The following is a 15,204-nucleotide window of genomic DNA, read 5'->3' on the forward strand; positions in this document are numbered from 1 at the left end:
GTAATGTTACTTAATTTTTCTTCTGAAATCAAACCAATTTCCAATTACCAATAAATAAGTCTCTCCAGCAGATCCTTTTTAAAAATATTTTTCTAAGGTCCATACAAACAGGGTTAGCTTTTTCTTAAGTTATTCCTCCATTTTGCTGTTATCGTTAAGTTTAGAAAAGACTACAACTTGGGCGCCTGGGTGGCTCAGTTGGTTAAGCGACTGCCTTCGGCTCAGGTCATGATCCTGGAGTCCCTGGATCGAGTCCCGCATCGGGCTCCCTGCTCGGCAGGGAGTCTGCTTCTCCCTCTGACCCTCCCCCCTCTCATGTGCTCGCTCTCTCTCATTCTCTCTCTCTCAAATAAATAAAAATCTTAAAAAAAAAAAAAAAAAAAGAAAAGACTACAACTTTGGGGGCGCCTGGGTGGCTCAGTCAGTTAAGTGTCTGCCTTCGGCTCAGGTCGTGATCCCAGGGTCCTGGGATCGAGCCCCACATCGGACTCCCTGCTCCGCAGGGAGCCTGCTTCTCTCTCTCCCACTCCCCCTGCTTGTGTTCCCTCTCTCGCTGTGTCTCTCTCTGTCAAATAAATAAAATATTTAAAAAAAAAAAAAAAAAGGGAAGAAAAGACTACAACTTTAAATTCTTCCCTCCAGTAACTAATGACCCAGCTCTACTGTCAGCTCACTCCAAACCCACACATATACTAAGTGAGGCATGATGGAGCCCTTTTTCTTTTACAGGGAACTCAGCTTTGTATTTATTTGAGTGCTACGACACGAGAACCGAAAGCTGGCACACGAAGCCCAGCATGCTGACTCAGCGCTGCAGCCACGGCATGGTGGAAGCCAATGGCCTGATCTATGTTTGTGGTGGAAGTTTAGGGAACAATGTTTCTGGGCGAGTGCTGAATTCCTGTGAGGTGTATGATCCTGCCACAGAAACGTATGTATCCATTTAAAAGTCTTATTTTAAAATCATCTGGGAATAGACCTGTTCTTAACTCAGTGAAATTATGCTGTGTATAATTTGTCTTTCAAGTAACTTCTTTATTTAGATATGTGTTTGTAAACTTATGTGTAGAAGTGTATGGGAATAACCTTATGCATAACTCATTAAAACTACACTGTGTATAAAACAAAAAACAAAAAAAAGTCTTATCTCACAGTTAATTATATTCTATAAGCTCAGAGGAAGAAGGTGGCAAAAAGTAGAAGGAACCCAACAGAAGAATTTAGTTCTTGTATTAAGAATGTGTACACACTTTTGAATGAGCTAGGTTCGGGACATGTTTATGTCCTGGACCCTTCCTCTGTGCTTTAAGAAATGACTTGACCTTATTTACCCTGTGGGAGCCCCTCTCTTTCTGTTCCTGTTTGTGCAATAAATGCCTATGAATGAGACAAGTCTGACTAATTCATCAAATTCATAAAATATTTTTGTTTGAGGTCAGGAAATGTAGGGGAGATGGAAGAAATTTACAGTCAGTAGTAACTTTGCCTTTATTTTTTTTTTAAGATTTTATTTATTTATTTGAGAGAGAGAGCAAGCACGAGCCAGGGGAGAGGCAGAGGGAGAGGGAGAAGCAGGCTCCCCACGGAGCAGGGAGCCCGATGCGGGGCTCGATCCGAGGACCCTGGGATCATGACCTGAGCCGAAGGCAGATGCTTAACTGACTGAGCCACCCAGGTGCCCCATAAATTTGCCTTTAATTAGAAACATTATATATTGATTTGTGTCATCATACCCCTAGGTATAATGTCTTAATTCTGAGTTCATGCTTACTAAAGTATGTTTCGATACATATTTATTCATTATGATTATTCTTAAATCTGGGAAGTAAATAACTGCTTTTTAAAAGGCAAAATCCAGGGGTGCCTGGGTGGCTCAGTCATTAAGCGTCTGCCTTTGGCTCAGGTCATAATCCCGGGGTCCTGGGATCGAGCCCCGCATCGGGCTCCCTGCTCGCCGGGGAGCCTGCTTCTCCCTCTCCCACTCCCTTGCTTGTGTTCCCTCTCTCGCTGTCTCTCTCTCTGTAAAATAAATAAATAAAATCTTTAAAAAAAAAAGGGGGGGGTGCCTAGGTGGCTCAGTCATTAAGCGTCTGCCTTCGGCTCAGGTCGTAATCCCAGGGTCCTGAGATCAAGCCCCACATCGGGCTCCCTGCTTGCCGGGGAGCCTGCTTCTCCCTCTCCCACTCCCCTTGCTTGTGTTCCCTCTCTCGCTGTCTCTCTCTCTAATAAATAAATAAAATCTTATGTTGAGACTAGAAAATCTCTTTGAGATCATCAAATTTACTACTTCTCAGTGTTTTTCAAAATGTATCTTTGTACTTACCTGGGCACTCTGGGGATACCCCTTATCTCATTCTATCATCCATCACTTGAGCTATCTGCCCCATCTTGTCCCAAACTATAAGAGGGGGGTGTATACCAACTCTCTTCCCTCTTATATCAGTCTCTACTTTACCTCCCAGACACCTTATGCTCAAAAAGTATTACAGCATAATGGGGCGCCTGGGTGGCTCAGTCGTTAAGCGTCTGCCTTCGGCTCAGGTCATGATCCCAGGGTCCTGGGATCGAGCCCCGCATCGGGCTCCCTGCTCCGCGGGAAGCCTGCTTCTGCCTCTCCCACTCCCCCTGCTTGTGTTCCCTCTCTCACTGTCTCTCTCTCTGTCAAATAAATAAATAAAATCTTCAAAAAAAAAAAAAAAAAAAAGTATTACAGCATACTAATTGGAAAACTGTGGTCTCATTATCCTGCTTCCTAATTATTTTTTCATTTCTAAAAAATCTCTTAAAGTAGAACCCATACTAGATAAACTCCAGGATTCTAAATTTTGAGATCTTTATTCAGGCACTATGAGTGTAAATCAATATATTCTTATTCATAGTAGCAGGGAAAAGGTATAAAGGAATTCTGCAACCTCAATATTTTTTAAAACTAGGTGGATATATTTAGTTTGGGAAATATCTTAAAACTCACACAAGTTAGCATTTCTTTTGTACATATTGAGCTTATGTGTGAAACTTGAATATTCTATATTCTCTTCAATGCCCTTAAATTTTCCTAAGTGAAAAGCTAGTGTGACTATAATTATCCAGATCTCAAAATGAAAAGTTATGTGCTACAATGATTTCCTTTTTTTAATATGTGATCTATCCATCTAAGTTATTTTTTATAAGAACTCTTTCCAATTTTTACAGTTTTCTTAAGTGTTTTGTAACTACAGTGGTTTAATTGGAAGCGAAGAATTGAAGCCTTATGGAAATGACATGACACAGTTGCTGCAGTCAGAATTTTAAGAAAAGCTTCTGAACACTAAATTCCAGGTTGGGGAGAGCAAGCACCTAGTACATACTCTGCATGTGAAGTTACAGGAAGAAGAAAGTATATTTTGTGAAACTTCCTAACTCTAAATCTTCAGGAGACTTAGCTACACAGGTCTTCTTCCACTTACAGTGGGGTTACATCCTGATAAACCCACTGTAAGTTGAAAATACTGTTACCTTGAAAATGGCATTTAATACAACTAACGTACTGAACCTCATAGCTTAGCCTAACCTACCTTAAACATGCGCAGAACACTTACGTTAGCCTACAGTTGGGCAAAATCATCTCACACAGAAACTGCTTTGTAATAAAGTGTTGAATACCTCATGTAATGTATTGATTACTGTACTGAAAGTGACAAACAGAATGGCTGTGTGGGTACAGAATGGTTGCAAGTGTATCACGTCTTTACGCTCGTGATCCCATGACTGAGTGGGAACTGCAGCTCACCGCGGCTGTCCAGCATCATGAGAGTATCATACAGCGAGCCCAGGAAAAGATCAAAACTCAAAATGTGAAGTACAGTTTCTACTGTATGTGTTTCACTTTTGCATTATCATAAAGTCAGAAAATCCTAAGTTGAACCATTGTAAGTCAAGGACCACCCTACATAAAAATGTGCTCTTATTTTATATCATGGACATGTGTGGAGAAGAAAGGGGTATATATTTTGAATTTTTCCAAGTCAGATACTATGTTTAATACACTTTGACAGTCACTTTGTGCGGCTCACTGCATGGAGAGGGAGTGGAGGGCCAGTACTGGCTCCCACCTCTGAGCTGAATGCTGGTCTTTTCACCTGGAAGAGCATGTGTGTTTACCCTGGGGGGGAAAAAAAGGAACAATGTTGGGGCGCCTGGGTGGCTCAGTCGTTAAGCGTCTGCCTTCGGCTCAGGTCATGATCCCAGGGTCCTGGGATCGAGCCCCGCGTCTGGCTCCCTGCTCCGCGGGAAGCCTGCTTCTCCCTCTCCCACTCCCCCTGCTTGTGTTCCCTCTCTTGCTGTGTCTTTCTCTGTCAAATAAATAAATAAAATCTTTAAAAAAAAAAAAAAGAAAAAAAGAACAGTGTTGCCCACCTCACCTTACAGAGTGCTCTGAAAATGAATGTGGCAACTGTCAAACCACTTTAAAACAAAACAATTTTATGAATATAATTATGGCAACAAAACAGTTAGTATTTCAGAGTTAATCATTATGTCCTAATTATATTTTGAAAAGTTAAATTTAGTAAATTATTTAAAAGAAGAGATATAAATAACCATATTAAAGAGTTACACTTACGTCAGATTACCTCTTCTTGTTGCTTGGACACTTTGGTTTATGTTGGCTGTTGAGGCACAAGCCTGTGTGGCAGCACCACCTTTACATCACAGACGTCAGTCGTACGTGTGGGATCGTATGCAGAAGAAGGGATTGCGTCTCACAGAAAAAAGTAACACTCGTCTGTGTATATGAGGCTGCTACCTATGAATTAGTGTTCTCAACACTTGTGTCCACATTTATGTTCTCAGTCTTGTTATTTTTTTTTAAGATTTTATTATTTATTAGAATGAGAGAGAGAGAGAGCATGAGAGGGGGGAGGGTCAGAGGGAGAAGCAGACCCCCTGCTGAGCAGGGAGCCCGATGTGGGACTCGATCCCGGGACTCCAGGATCATGACCTGAGCCGAAGGCAGTCGCTTAACCAACTGAGCCACCCAAGCACCCCTCTTGTTATTTTTTTTTAAAGATTTTATTTATTTAGTTATTTGACAGAGAGAGCACAAGAGAGCACAAGCAAGGGGAGCAGCGGAGGGAGAGGGAGAAGCAGACCCCCTGCTGAGCAGGGAGCCGATGTGGGACTTGATCCTAGGACCCTGGGATCATGACCTGAGCCGAAGGCAGACACTTAACTGACTGAGCCACCCAGGCGCCCCTCAATCTCATTATTTATAGTAGTGGCCATGAACAAAACAACATGCTAATAAGTTATTAAATTTGACAGAATGACAGTACTTCTGTTACTAGTGCTGCCTAAAGTTCTAAATGTACATTTGAAGGTGGACATATGAAAAGTAACAGATACTTCTAATTTGCTGATTGCTAGAGCCCAATGTTAAATTTGTGTTTGACTCCTACATAAATATTAATTAAAACCCTATGTGACGGGCGCCTGGTGGCTCAGTTGGTTAAGCGACTGCCTTCGGCTCAGGTCATGATCCTGGAGTCCTGGGATCAAGGCCCGCATTCCTGCTCAGCAGGGAGTCTGCTTTTCCCTCTGACCCTCCCCCTCATGCTCTCTCTCTCTCTCATTCTCTCTCTCAAATAAAATCTTTTCTTAAAAAAAATTCTTTAAAAAACCATATGTGACAATATTAGTATTTTATATTTTCTTAAGTATCCTCCCTTTCTTTTTTGTTACCATTTTAACAAGTTACTGTGAACTAGGAAATGGATTTCTTCCAAAGATGTGTTAGTCTCCAGATATTCTCTCTTTCTCATATTCTGTTGGAGTTGAAAGGAATAAAATCCCTGTTTACCCCACCTGTAAATAAAGTACTCAAAACCACATTAAACCTTTGTTTTCTAGTCTTTCAGGTGTGTGTGTGTGGGTGTGAACACGTGAGTACTAAATGAGCACTTAACTGGGATAACAGACCTTTCTTTTAAAGTAGTATGAGTACTTTACTTCCTGTGAACAAGTACTCTAAAAGCTTTCTCTTATTTTTCAGATGGACTGAGCTGTGTCCAATGATTGAGGCCAGGAAGAATCATGGACTGGTATTTGTAAAAGACAAGATATTTGCTGTAGGTGGTCAGAATGGCTTGGGTATGTGACATTAATTCACTGTTCAACTTTCCCAGTGAGTTTGCTGATAGCTCCTTCTCATAAATTTTTGAAACATTTCTTAAAATCTAAATACAAGCATTTAAAAAATATATAAAAAAAATAAATACAAGCATTTATCATATATATTATTATACTTATAGTTTCTGAGAACTAATATATTTTAAGAAACATTGCAGTACATTTAACATCCCTGTAATTGCCATCAGTCATTGTGACAGTCTCAGCTTCACACATTTCCAAACACCCTCTGGGTAATAGTGTCACACTAGCTAAAGGACTATTAAGTGACAAACATTTGAATTTTTTTTTTTTTTTAAGATTTTATTTATTTATTTGACAGAGACACAGCGAGAGAGGGAACACAAGCAGGGGGAGTGGCAGAGGGAGAAGCAGGCTTCCCGCAGAGCAGGGCACCCAATGCGGGGCTCGATCCTAGGACCCTGGGATCATGACCTGAGCCGAAGGCAGACGCTTAATGACTGAGCCACCCAGGCGCCCCACAAACATTTGAATTTTTACAAACTTTTAAATACAACTTTTAAGACTTGAATTACAGGCCCTGAATGGCAAAGTTTCCTTCACATTTTTAAACATTGCATGAAAATATCAATATTACTATTTTTTAAATGAGTAAATTTGACTTTTTATTTCCTTAAATAATTTGTAGTAAAAAATCTGAAATTATTTCTTTAAATAATAGAGAATCTGGACTGAATCTATAGTCCACAAACTTCATTTTAGTCAGTACCTTTAAGCATTACTTAAGTATAACAAAGAAATACCTTCTTCCCTTCTCCTGTCTCTTGCCATTGCTGTTTTCCAAAAACTGCTAAAAGATAAATGGCAGAAGACTTCTGAATAATTATAGTCAATTATAGTCAAAGTTAATCAGAAGGAAAATCCACTGACTTGTTTGCTTTCCCAGAACAGATAGAACATTTATAATTTTGTAAAAATAAATATACATATTTTAGGATTCAAGTAACAAGTTAAATTTTTATTGTGTTAAAGTAAAAATAAGAATAGATAGATATACGGGCATTCACTGTAAGATTCTTAACTGTTTTGCATATTTGGAAAATGTTCATAATAAAATGACGGGAAGATGCAAGGAATTATTACATTAAGAGATCTTAGAATTGTTAATTGTAGTTGTTCATGTTATTTTATTCTTTTGAAGGTGGTCTGGACAACGTGGAATATTACGATATTAAGTTAAACGAATGGAAGATGGTCTCACCAATGCCATGGAAAGGTGTAACAGTGAAGTGTGCAGCAGTTGGCTCTATAGTTTATGTCCTGGCTGGTTTCCAAGGTGTGGGTCGATTAGGACACATCCTTGAATATAATACTGAGACAGACAAATGGGTCGCCAACTCCAAAGTCCGAGCTTTTCCAGTAACAAGTTGTTTAATTTGTGTTGTTGATACTTGTGGAGCAAATGAAGAAACACTTGAAACATGAAAAGGGAATGGACTTCAAGATTTATCGGAGACTCAAAAATATGGCCACCAGTGCTTTGTTCCAAGAGTTTGGTTACAAAGTTTTAGTTGGGTGTTTTGTTTTTTTAAAGGAAATTTCAAGTAAAGTAAGATCGCTATAAAATAGATGTTTCTTTTATATGAATTTCCTTATTTAATTCAAAGACCATATATTAGCTGGCCACTTAACCATGACATATCTAGCAAGAAAACTTGAAAAATCATAAGCATTTGGTGAAAATACGAATTCTTGAATGAATTACACATTTGTAACTATGATTATGCAGAGTGGGGGATTGGCTCATCAGTGAAGCGGTCTCATCTTAGCTCTAGATTCTATTTTCATACATCATAGAAGTGCTCTGTAGTTAGGTCTATTTGTTTCTCTTCGGTCAAGAACTAAGAAATAGTAAGAATTGTAAGTCAAGACAGGCAACTCTGATGAAGCATCTTAGTCTCACCTAATTTTGCTTGTCTTCATTTGTTCCATATAGTGCCAAATTTATTTCATTTTAAAAGCAAGCCAGAGTGAGTCAAGGCATACACGTATTCTCTCACAGAACTTTCATAAACACATTTTGGGCTTAAAAATGTACCCAAGTCCTCATGAAATATATTCAGTCCAATTAAATATATTCCATCTTTTAAAACACAAAATGTCAAGCTTAGCACCCTCTTTAATTTATAGTACTGTTTTACCCAGTGGTTAAAAAATGATTATGCCTCTTCAGTCCTCACTGTTAAATAAAATAAAATCATAGTAAGAATGATTAGCAAAAGATAAAGCTATTTATAGCAAATTTCTAGGTTACTAGAATAGCACTGATAGTTACACAATATCAATGTTGACTTTGAACTTCTTATGGATTAAAAAGATACATGATTTCTTTTCCTTAGCAGGACACATGAGAGAGATTTGACCCAGTTATCTCCTAAAAGTTTTGTAATAATTTGAGTTCAATGTTGTCATCTCGTATTAATTGCTTTTATCTGGTCAATAAATCTTTTACAAACCCAACTACTCATTTCTTTCCTAGTAATGTTTTGCCCTTTTACATTACGGAATGTATGGGATGAGCCATGTAAAGCTATCACCATTGGTGTTTTTATCCAATAATATTAAATATTTTTTAACTTAAAATAGACTAAGTTTTATTCATCCTTCATTTTAAATGTATTAGGCAGTGGTTGTTTTTAAAATTTGTGAAGCTGTGTTTCTAATTTTCATTGCTTTATTTATATGGGGGTTATAATCTTAAATCCTAAAAATGTTTAAATGAAAGAGATTATAAAAAGCATAATGATAGGGGCACCTGCATTGCGCAGTCGGGTTAAGCATCCGACTTTTGGTTTCGGCTCAGGTCGTGATCTCAGGGTTATGAGATCAGCCCCGTGTGGGGCTCCTCTGCTGCTTAAGACTTTCCTTTTCCCTCTGCCCCTTTCCCCTGTGCTCGCGCACGTGTGCTCTCTAGAAAATAAATCTTTTTTTAAAAAGTATATTTTTATTTAGGACTTTTTATGCATGTAACAGCTTTATTGAAATATAAATCACATTACACAATTCACCCATTTAAAGTGTATCATTCAGTGGTCTTTAACATATTCACAGAGTTGTGTAATCATCATCACAATTCTGGAACATTCTTATTACCACAGAAAGAAAGCCCATACTCATTAGCAGTCAGTCCCCCATTTTCCCCCGTATTAGTTTCCTTTGGCTCCTGTAATGAATTACCACAAAGTTGGTGACTTAAAACAACAGAAACTTATTCTTTCACAGCTCAGGAAGCCAGAAGTCCTAAATCAGGGTGTTGGCAGGGTTGTCTCCTTCTGGAGTTCTAAGGCAAAAATTGCCCACCTCCCCTGCCCAGCTTCTGGTGGTTGCTGGCAGTCCTTGGCATTCATTGACTTATAACTGTGCCACTTCACTCACTGCCTCTAGCTTCACATGTCCTTCTTTCCTTTGTGTCCCTGTGTTTTCATATGGTGTGATAAGGACAGCAGTCATTGGATTTAGCCAACCCTCCTCCCAATCTAGCATGACCTTATCTTAACTAAGGACATCTGCAAAGAACCTGTTTCCAGATAAGGTCACATACTGAAATTCCAAGTGGACATGAATTTTGGGGGGACATTATCCAACCCAATTACATCCCCCAGATAGACCTAGACAACCATTAAATCTTTCTGTCTCTAGATGTGCCTATCTTGAACATTTTTATGTTGGGTTTTCAATTCTGTACTCCACTGGGAAAAAAAAATGTCCAGTTTTTTTGGAGAAAAGAACATCCATTTGTCATATTACAATTTACTTATATTACTTAATTTAATACTCTCCCATATGGCATGTGCAGCACTGTTTGAAATATTTTAAATGGATTAGCCTTTTCTTTAGGCTGTATCAACTGACTAGAACACACCATTATAAGTATGTAGACAGGTTTGATGTAGATTAAACCTGGGTTTGGGGGTTTTTTAGGGGAGGTGGTGTTAGTAATCTCAGTAATTACTAATTAGTACCTATTTTCTGCCTTGGAAATATTCTATGAAATTGTCAATGCCAGGATAATGGCACAATATATTGGCAAGGGTTTTTTTTTTTTTTTTTTTTTAAGATTTATTTACTTGAGGCGGGGAGGGGCAGAAGGAGAGACTCCTCAAGCCGACCCTCTGCCAAGCATGGAGCTAGAGGCGGGGCTCTATCCCCAGACCCCGAGATCCTGACCCAAGCCGAAACCAAAAGTTGGATGCCCCAGCAAGTATTTTTTCTATTCCTTTTATCCCCCACAAAATTCCTGTCCTTCACATAAAGGGCTCAGTTTTCTTCTTAGTAAACATGGGATATGTTAATGTTCCATCCTTTGCAGTGACACTATTTTGATGACACAGCAGTTTTTAGTTTATACTTTTAAAAATCACAACTTGAACATGAAAGTTTAATGTCTTGAAAAAAAATGTTGCTATAAAAAACAGTACTTAATTACAATTGTGACCTAGCTTTCAAAAACCTGACATACAATCTTACAGGAAATTTTGATTCACAAAAATGAGCCATGTAATAATTATTAACCAAGCAGTCTATATTCCTTTTGCCTTACAGACTATTAACAGCAAAAAACTTGAGATTTGCTGCCTAGGCCAGGATAAAGGAGTATTTGAAGGAAATGTTGCCTTTAAAAAAAAAAAAAGAAGTGGGGGAGGGGCAGAGAGAGAGGGAGAGAATCTTAAGCAGGCTCCATGCCCAGCTCAGAACCCGACTTGGGGCTCGATCCCACAACCCTGAGATGATGACCTGAGCCAAAATCAAGAGTTGGACACTTAACCGACTGAGCCACCCAGGTGCCCCAGAAATTTTGCTTTTTAAGGGTGACACCATTAACATACCCAACAATGTCAGAAAATTCAATCCATTCCAACATGGCACCAAACTAAGTCCCAATAATTTGGTAATATGAAAAGACATTTTCAGGTTGCATCCTTCAACATGTGCTAAATCCTTTAAATACTCCTCTTACATTTGCCTCAAAAGACCTAAAAGCTTGAATTTACTTTCATCTTCCTAACTTCCTCCTTCTCAAGGCTATTCAAACTACTTTGGGAGAAATAAAAATTTAAAAGTTTGTGCTGGGAAACTGAAATGTTACTAACTAGAAAGATTTTACTTTCCAGAGCTTTAAGCCTCTGGTCTTTATTAGAATTGAAACTTAGTCCTTAAAAGTATCACAAGATGCTGACCCCCTCCCTTTCCTTTCCTTCCCTTCCCTCTTTTAGGACTGTTCATCTGACCCTTAATAACAGCTATAATATGGGTTCAGGATCTGATTTGTTCAATTCTTGCAGGGGATTTCTCTGATTTTATCTTCCAGCCATCTGTTGAATTTGTTTCCACTACCCATGTTTAATTTCTAAGAATACTTTTTTAAAAATAATTATTTCATATAGCATTGTTAGTGTTATCCTCTCTGAAGATACTTTAGTTTCTTTAACATTTTCTATACACTTGGTGTGTGTCTGTTTATTTTTTCTGTTTGCTTTGCTCTTTTCTGGTCCCTGGATGCACATTTATATTTATTTTTTTATCAATATATATTTAAGTTTTTATTGCACATTTATATTTAAAATGAGACACTGAGTAAGTTGATAATTTTTGTGTGCAAAGGTGGGCCTAATTATCAGTGAGCTTCATCATATGATGAGGGAATGGCCACCTATTTTTGTTGGGAATCCATCAGATCTATAGATACTTTTCTGGGATGTTTGATTGCCAAAAAAATAATCTTCCAAACCCCTACACCTTGGGTGTGTAGGGCAAGTTGGGAAAAAGGGGACTCTAAGGCTGGCTACAGAATTTCTAGACTTCAGGCAAAGAGGACTGTACTTGACCATTCAGTAAACATAGCTTGCATTGTCAGTACCATAACTTCCCCTCTGTACTTGATGTCTTGGACTCGAAGCCTCTCTTGTCCCCACTCCACCCCCCCCCTTTTTTTTTTTCAAGGAAAAAAACCTATCTCCCATCAGGTAGGGATAGCTCCCTAACTGGGTGGATCTATGGAGCTAGATTCTAACTGCACCACATAGAGATTTTCAGTCTACCTTTCTACGGTAACTGGTGGCTCTTAATTTCTGAGGCTTTTCAGACTTTTCAGACACCCTTGGGACATCAGGGTGCACCTTTCAGGAATGGGACTTTCCTCCTCTCTTCTAAGTAATTTACTATTCCTCCATGTGCATTCAGTCCTCACAAATTGTGGTTTGAGATTATGGTTATCTCCTAGTATAATCGAAGATGATGTTTTTGCTTGTTTTCTCTTACTTTGAGATGATTTTCAAGAGGAAAGGGGGGCAGAACTATTTTTACTGTGCCATTTTGAAATTAGAAGTTTCCTTCCTGTGACCCCACTCTTGATTTCCACCTACCCCTGCCCTAACTGATCACTACTGAATTCTGCATTCCTCAGCCCTAGGCTCCCATTGTCTCCCATTGTCTCCCATTGTCTCATCAGCACTCCACCTAGATGATCTCAATTGGGATCTGGCCTTGCCTACCTCTCCACTTTCACACAGCACCCATGCCCACTCTCATTTAAGCTTCAGCCACCACTGGCATTATTTTAGGTCTTTGATCCCAGCATTGTCCTTACACATGTTGGTCTTTGCATAGACAAGAAGTCAGTGGCCACAATGAGAAACTGGCTAATACAAGGGAATTGCTCAAAATAAGTATGAATAGTGGGAACCAAGTTTCTCACTATCAAAGGAGGAAGTTAGAAATACAGGAGGAAAATAAATTCTGTGGTCTTGGGATCGAACTGGAGGTTATTAGCGTAAACTCATAGTTTCTAATACATATACAGAAATATGTACTGATGTAAATGTATGTCTATAGTATATATTTTCTAGCAATGCTCACGAAAGGGCTCGGGAGCAAAGACCTCACAACAGCAATGAGAAAATTCAAAGCTCAGATCTTGGCCTCTAAGTACCATTAAAGACCCAGAACTCCTGGGAGAAATGGCTGATTCTAGGACTAGATCAGGGAAAGTGTAAGATTGAGCCTGGAGCATCTTTTGGGCCAAGGAGTAAAGAAGTGTTCAAAGAATTAATGGGATATGTCAAAAAACAAAGGAGATTACAGGTCTCTCACTGGTCAAATTGAGGATGATTTGAACCTCAAAATAATGACAGTAATAGATTATAACCCACTGAATAAAAATAGAGTATTGGAGGCCACATTGATAGGAATAAATAAATGAAAGAACCAAAAAGCTTGGGGAGGAATGGCATTTTTATACTTTCAAAGTATCTCCTTAAAATATTATTAATAACAAAGGCGAAAAGAGTCATTGTAGTAGCTCAGCAGATACCACCTTAACCAGGTGATCAAACTGAACACCTCAGGTAATGGGACAAGCTGAAATTGTACACAACCTGAGAGGTGCAATGTGAAAACCATGGCATCACTTCCGCAATAATCCTGCCAAAGATGCTTAATCTGAATCCAATCACAAGAAAACATCAGATAAATCTGCATTGAGGAATTTCTACAAAGTAACTAGCTGTAATTTTTAATAGTGTGAAGGTCTTGAAAGTCAAGAAAAGACTGAGGAAGTGTTCCAGGATGAAGGAGACTAAAGAAGAGTAAGGCTAAATAAATAAAAGAAATATGAGTAAGGCAACAATAACTCTAAACTGGATCTTTTTCTTTTAAAGACACTGGGACATTTGGCAAAACATGAACAGAATCTAAGGATTAGATAAACGTCCTGATTTTGGTGATTGTACTGTGGTTATGTAGGAGAATGTCTTTATTTGTAGGAAATAAAGTATTTGGGTGATGGGGTATCAGGTCTGCAATACAGTCTCTTATTCTGTATTTGTAAATCTTCAATACGTTTCAAAATAAGTAAATTGATTTTTTTTTTTTAAAGTAAGCTCTACACCCAACGTGGGACTTGAACTCATGACCCTGAGATCAAGAGTTGCATGCTCCACTGCCAGAGCCAGCCAGGGGCCCCATATATATATATACATACTAGGTTTAAATAAACTTGGGGGTAGAGATTACTTAAAAACTTTAAACTAGGTTGTAGCAGTTATTCCCAGTGCTCCTGTAGATTCCACTGTACTCAAAATCCAAAGATGTGAGCAAGAACAATGGCCAATCATCTTAAACCACCAGGGACAAACCTGTAATCCGACAAAGTCATACTTATTGCCTCCTGGCAACCAAGCAGACTGCGAACCAGAGCAACAGTAGGGTGCCTCACCATACAAAGGAAAAGACAACTAAGATTTGTGAGCTAAGTAGATTTTAGGTAAAATTTTATAAGCTCAAAGCAAAGCAGAGCTGTGTGTAAGGGCACCAACATCGGATCTGGACTGAGAAGTGGATGTAGGATCGTGTTTCCTCGGAAACTACAAAATTAAGAAAAATACGGAATGTTTTTTTCAGGAACGCCTTATCGAAAGCTCTGCACCTGGGAAGAAATCGAAACTGCTTCTCTGTGTCAAAGTGTCTTAGTTCCTCCAGGCAAGAGTGGTATGTTTCATTCTTATTGATACAATTTCAAACAGCGGCGTGTACGTGGACTTCAAAGAACTAGCTTTCTCACAGTGTAAGAATGTAGTGTTTATCCAAAGATGGGGTTATGATACTTTTCAGTTGCAGGATGTCCTTGAAAGAAACACTGTTTCCTGTTTACCTTATAACTGGCTTTATCTGTTATCCACCTGATGAATGGCTGCGCGGATTTTTACTTTCTCAACAGTACAAATGAAAAATACAACTCGGTCTCTCAAACCACAACTATTCCTCCCCTCCAGGGCTTGCTGAAAATATAAATTTCCTTAACCTGCTCTCCTCTCATTCCGGACCCTCAAGCTTTCCTTGAAGCCCGAGGCCCTGCCCCACGCGAAAACGCGCCTCTTCCTCCACGTTAACCATTCAAGGACTCCGCTTTCCCAAGCCCAACTCAGCGAGTGCGGGGGGCCGCCCCGCTCTTCTCAAATCCTATTGGGTAAAACCTATGCCTCTCATCCCAGGGCAGGACAAGGGGGGGGGGCGCGAGGAGAT

General features: G+C 39.1%; 1 protein-coding gene across 6 annotated transcripts in view; it reads left to right on the forward strand.

The window, feature by feature from the left end:
- The window catches only part of KLHL7 (kelch like family member 7), a 68,816-nt gene extending 60,170 nt beyond the window's left edge, over positions 1-8,646 (forward strand). For all 6 annotated transcript variants that reach the window (XM_036122907.2, XM_036122904.2, XM_036122906.2 and 3 more), the window contains 3 exons: positions 730-931; positions 6,029-6,126; positions 7,328-8,646. In XM_036122907.2, the coding sequence (XP_035978800.1) occupies positions 730-931; positions 6,029-6,126; positions 7,328-7,611 (584 nt within the window). In that variant the 3' untranslated portion in view covers positions 7,612-8,646. The remainder of the gene's footprint in view (positions 1-729; positions 932-6,028; positions 6,127-7,327) is intronic.
- Positions 8,647-15,204: the final 6,558 nt, after the last annotated feature.

This window comes from Halichoerus grypus, chromosome 12, assembly GCF_964656455.1.
Source record: "Halichoerus grypus chromosome 12, mHalGry1.hap1.1, whole genome shotgun sequence".
Classification (NCBI taxonomy): Eukaryota; Metazoa; Chordata; class Mammalia; order Carnivora; family Phocidae; genus Halichoerus; species Halichoerus grypus.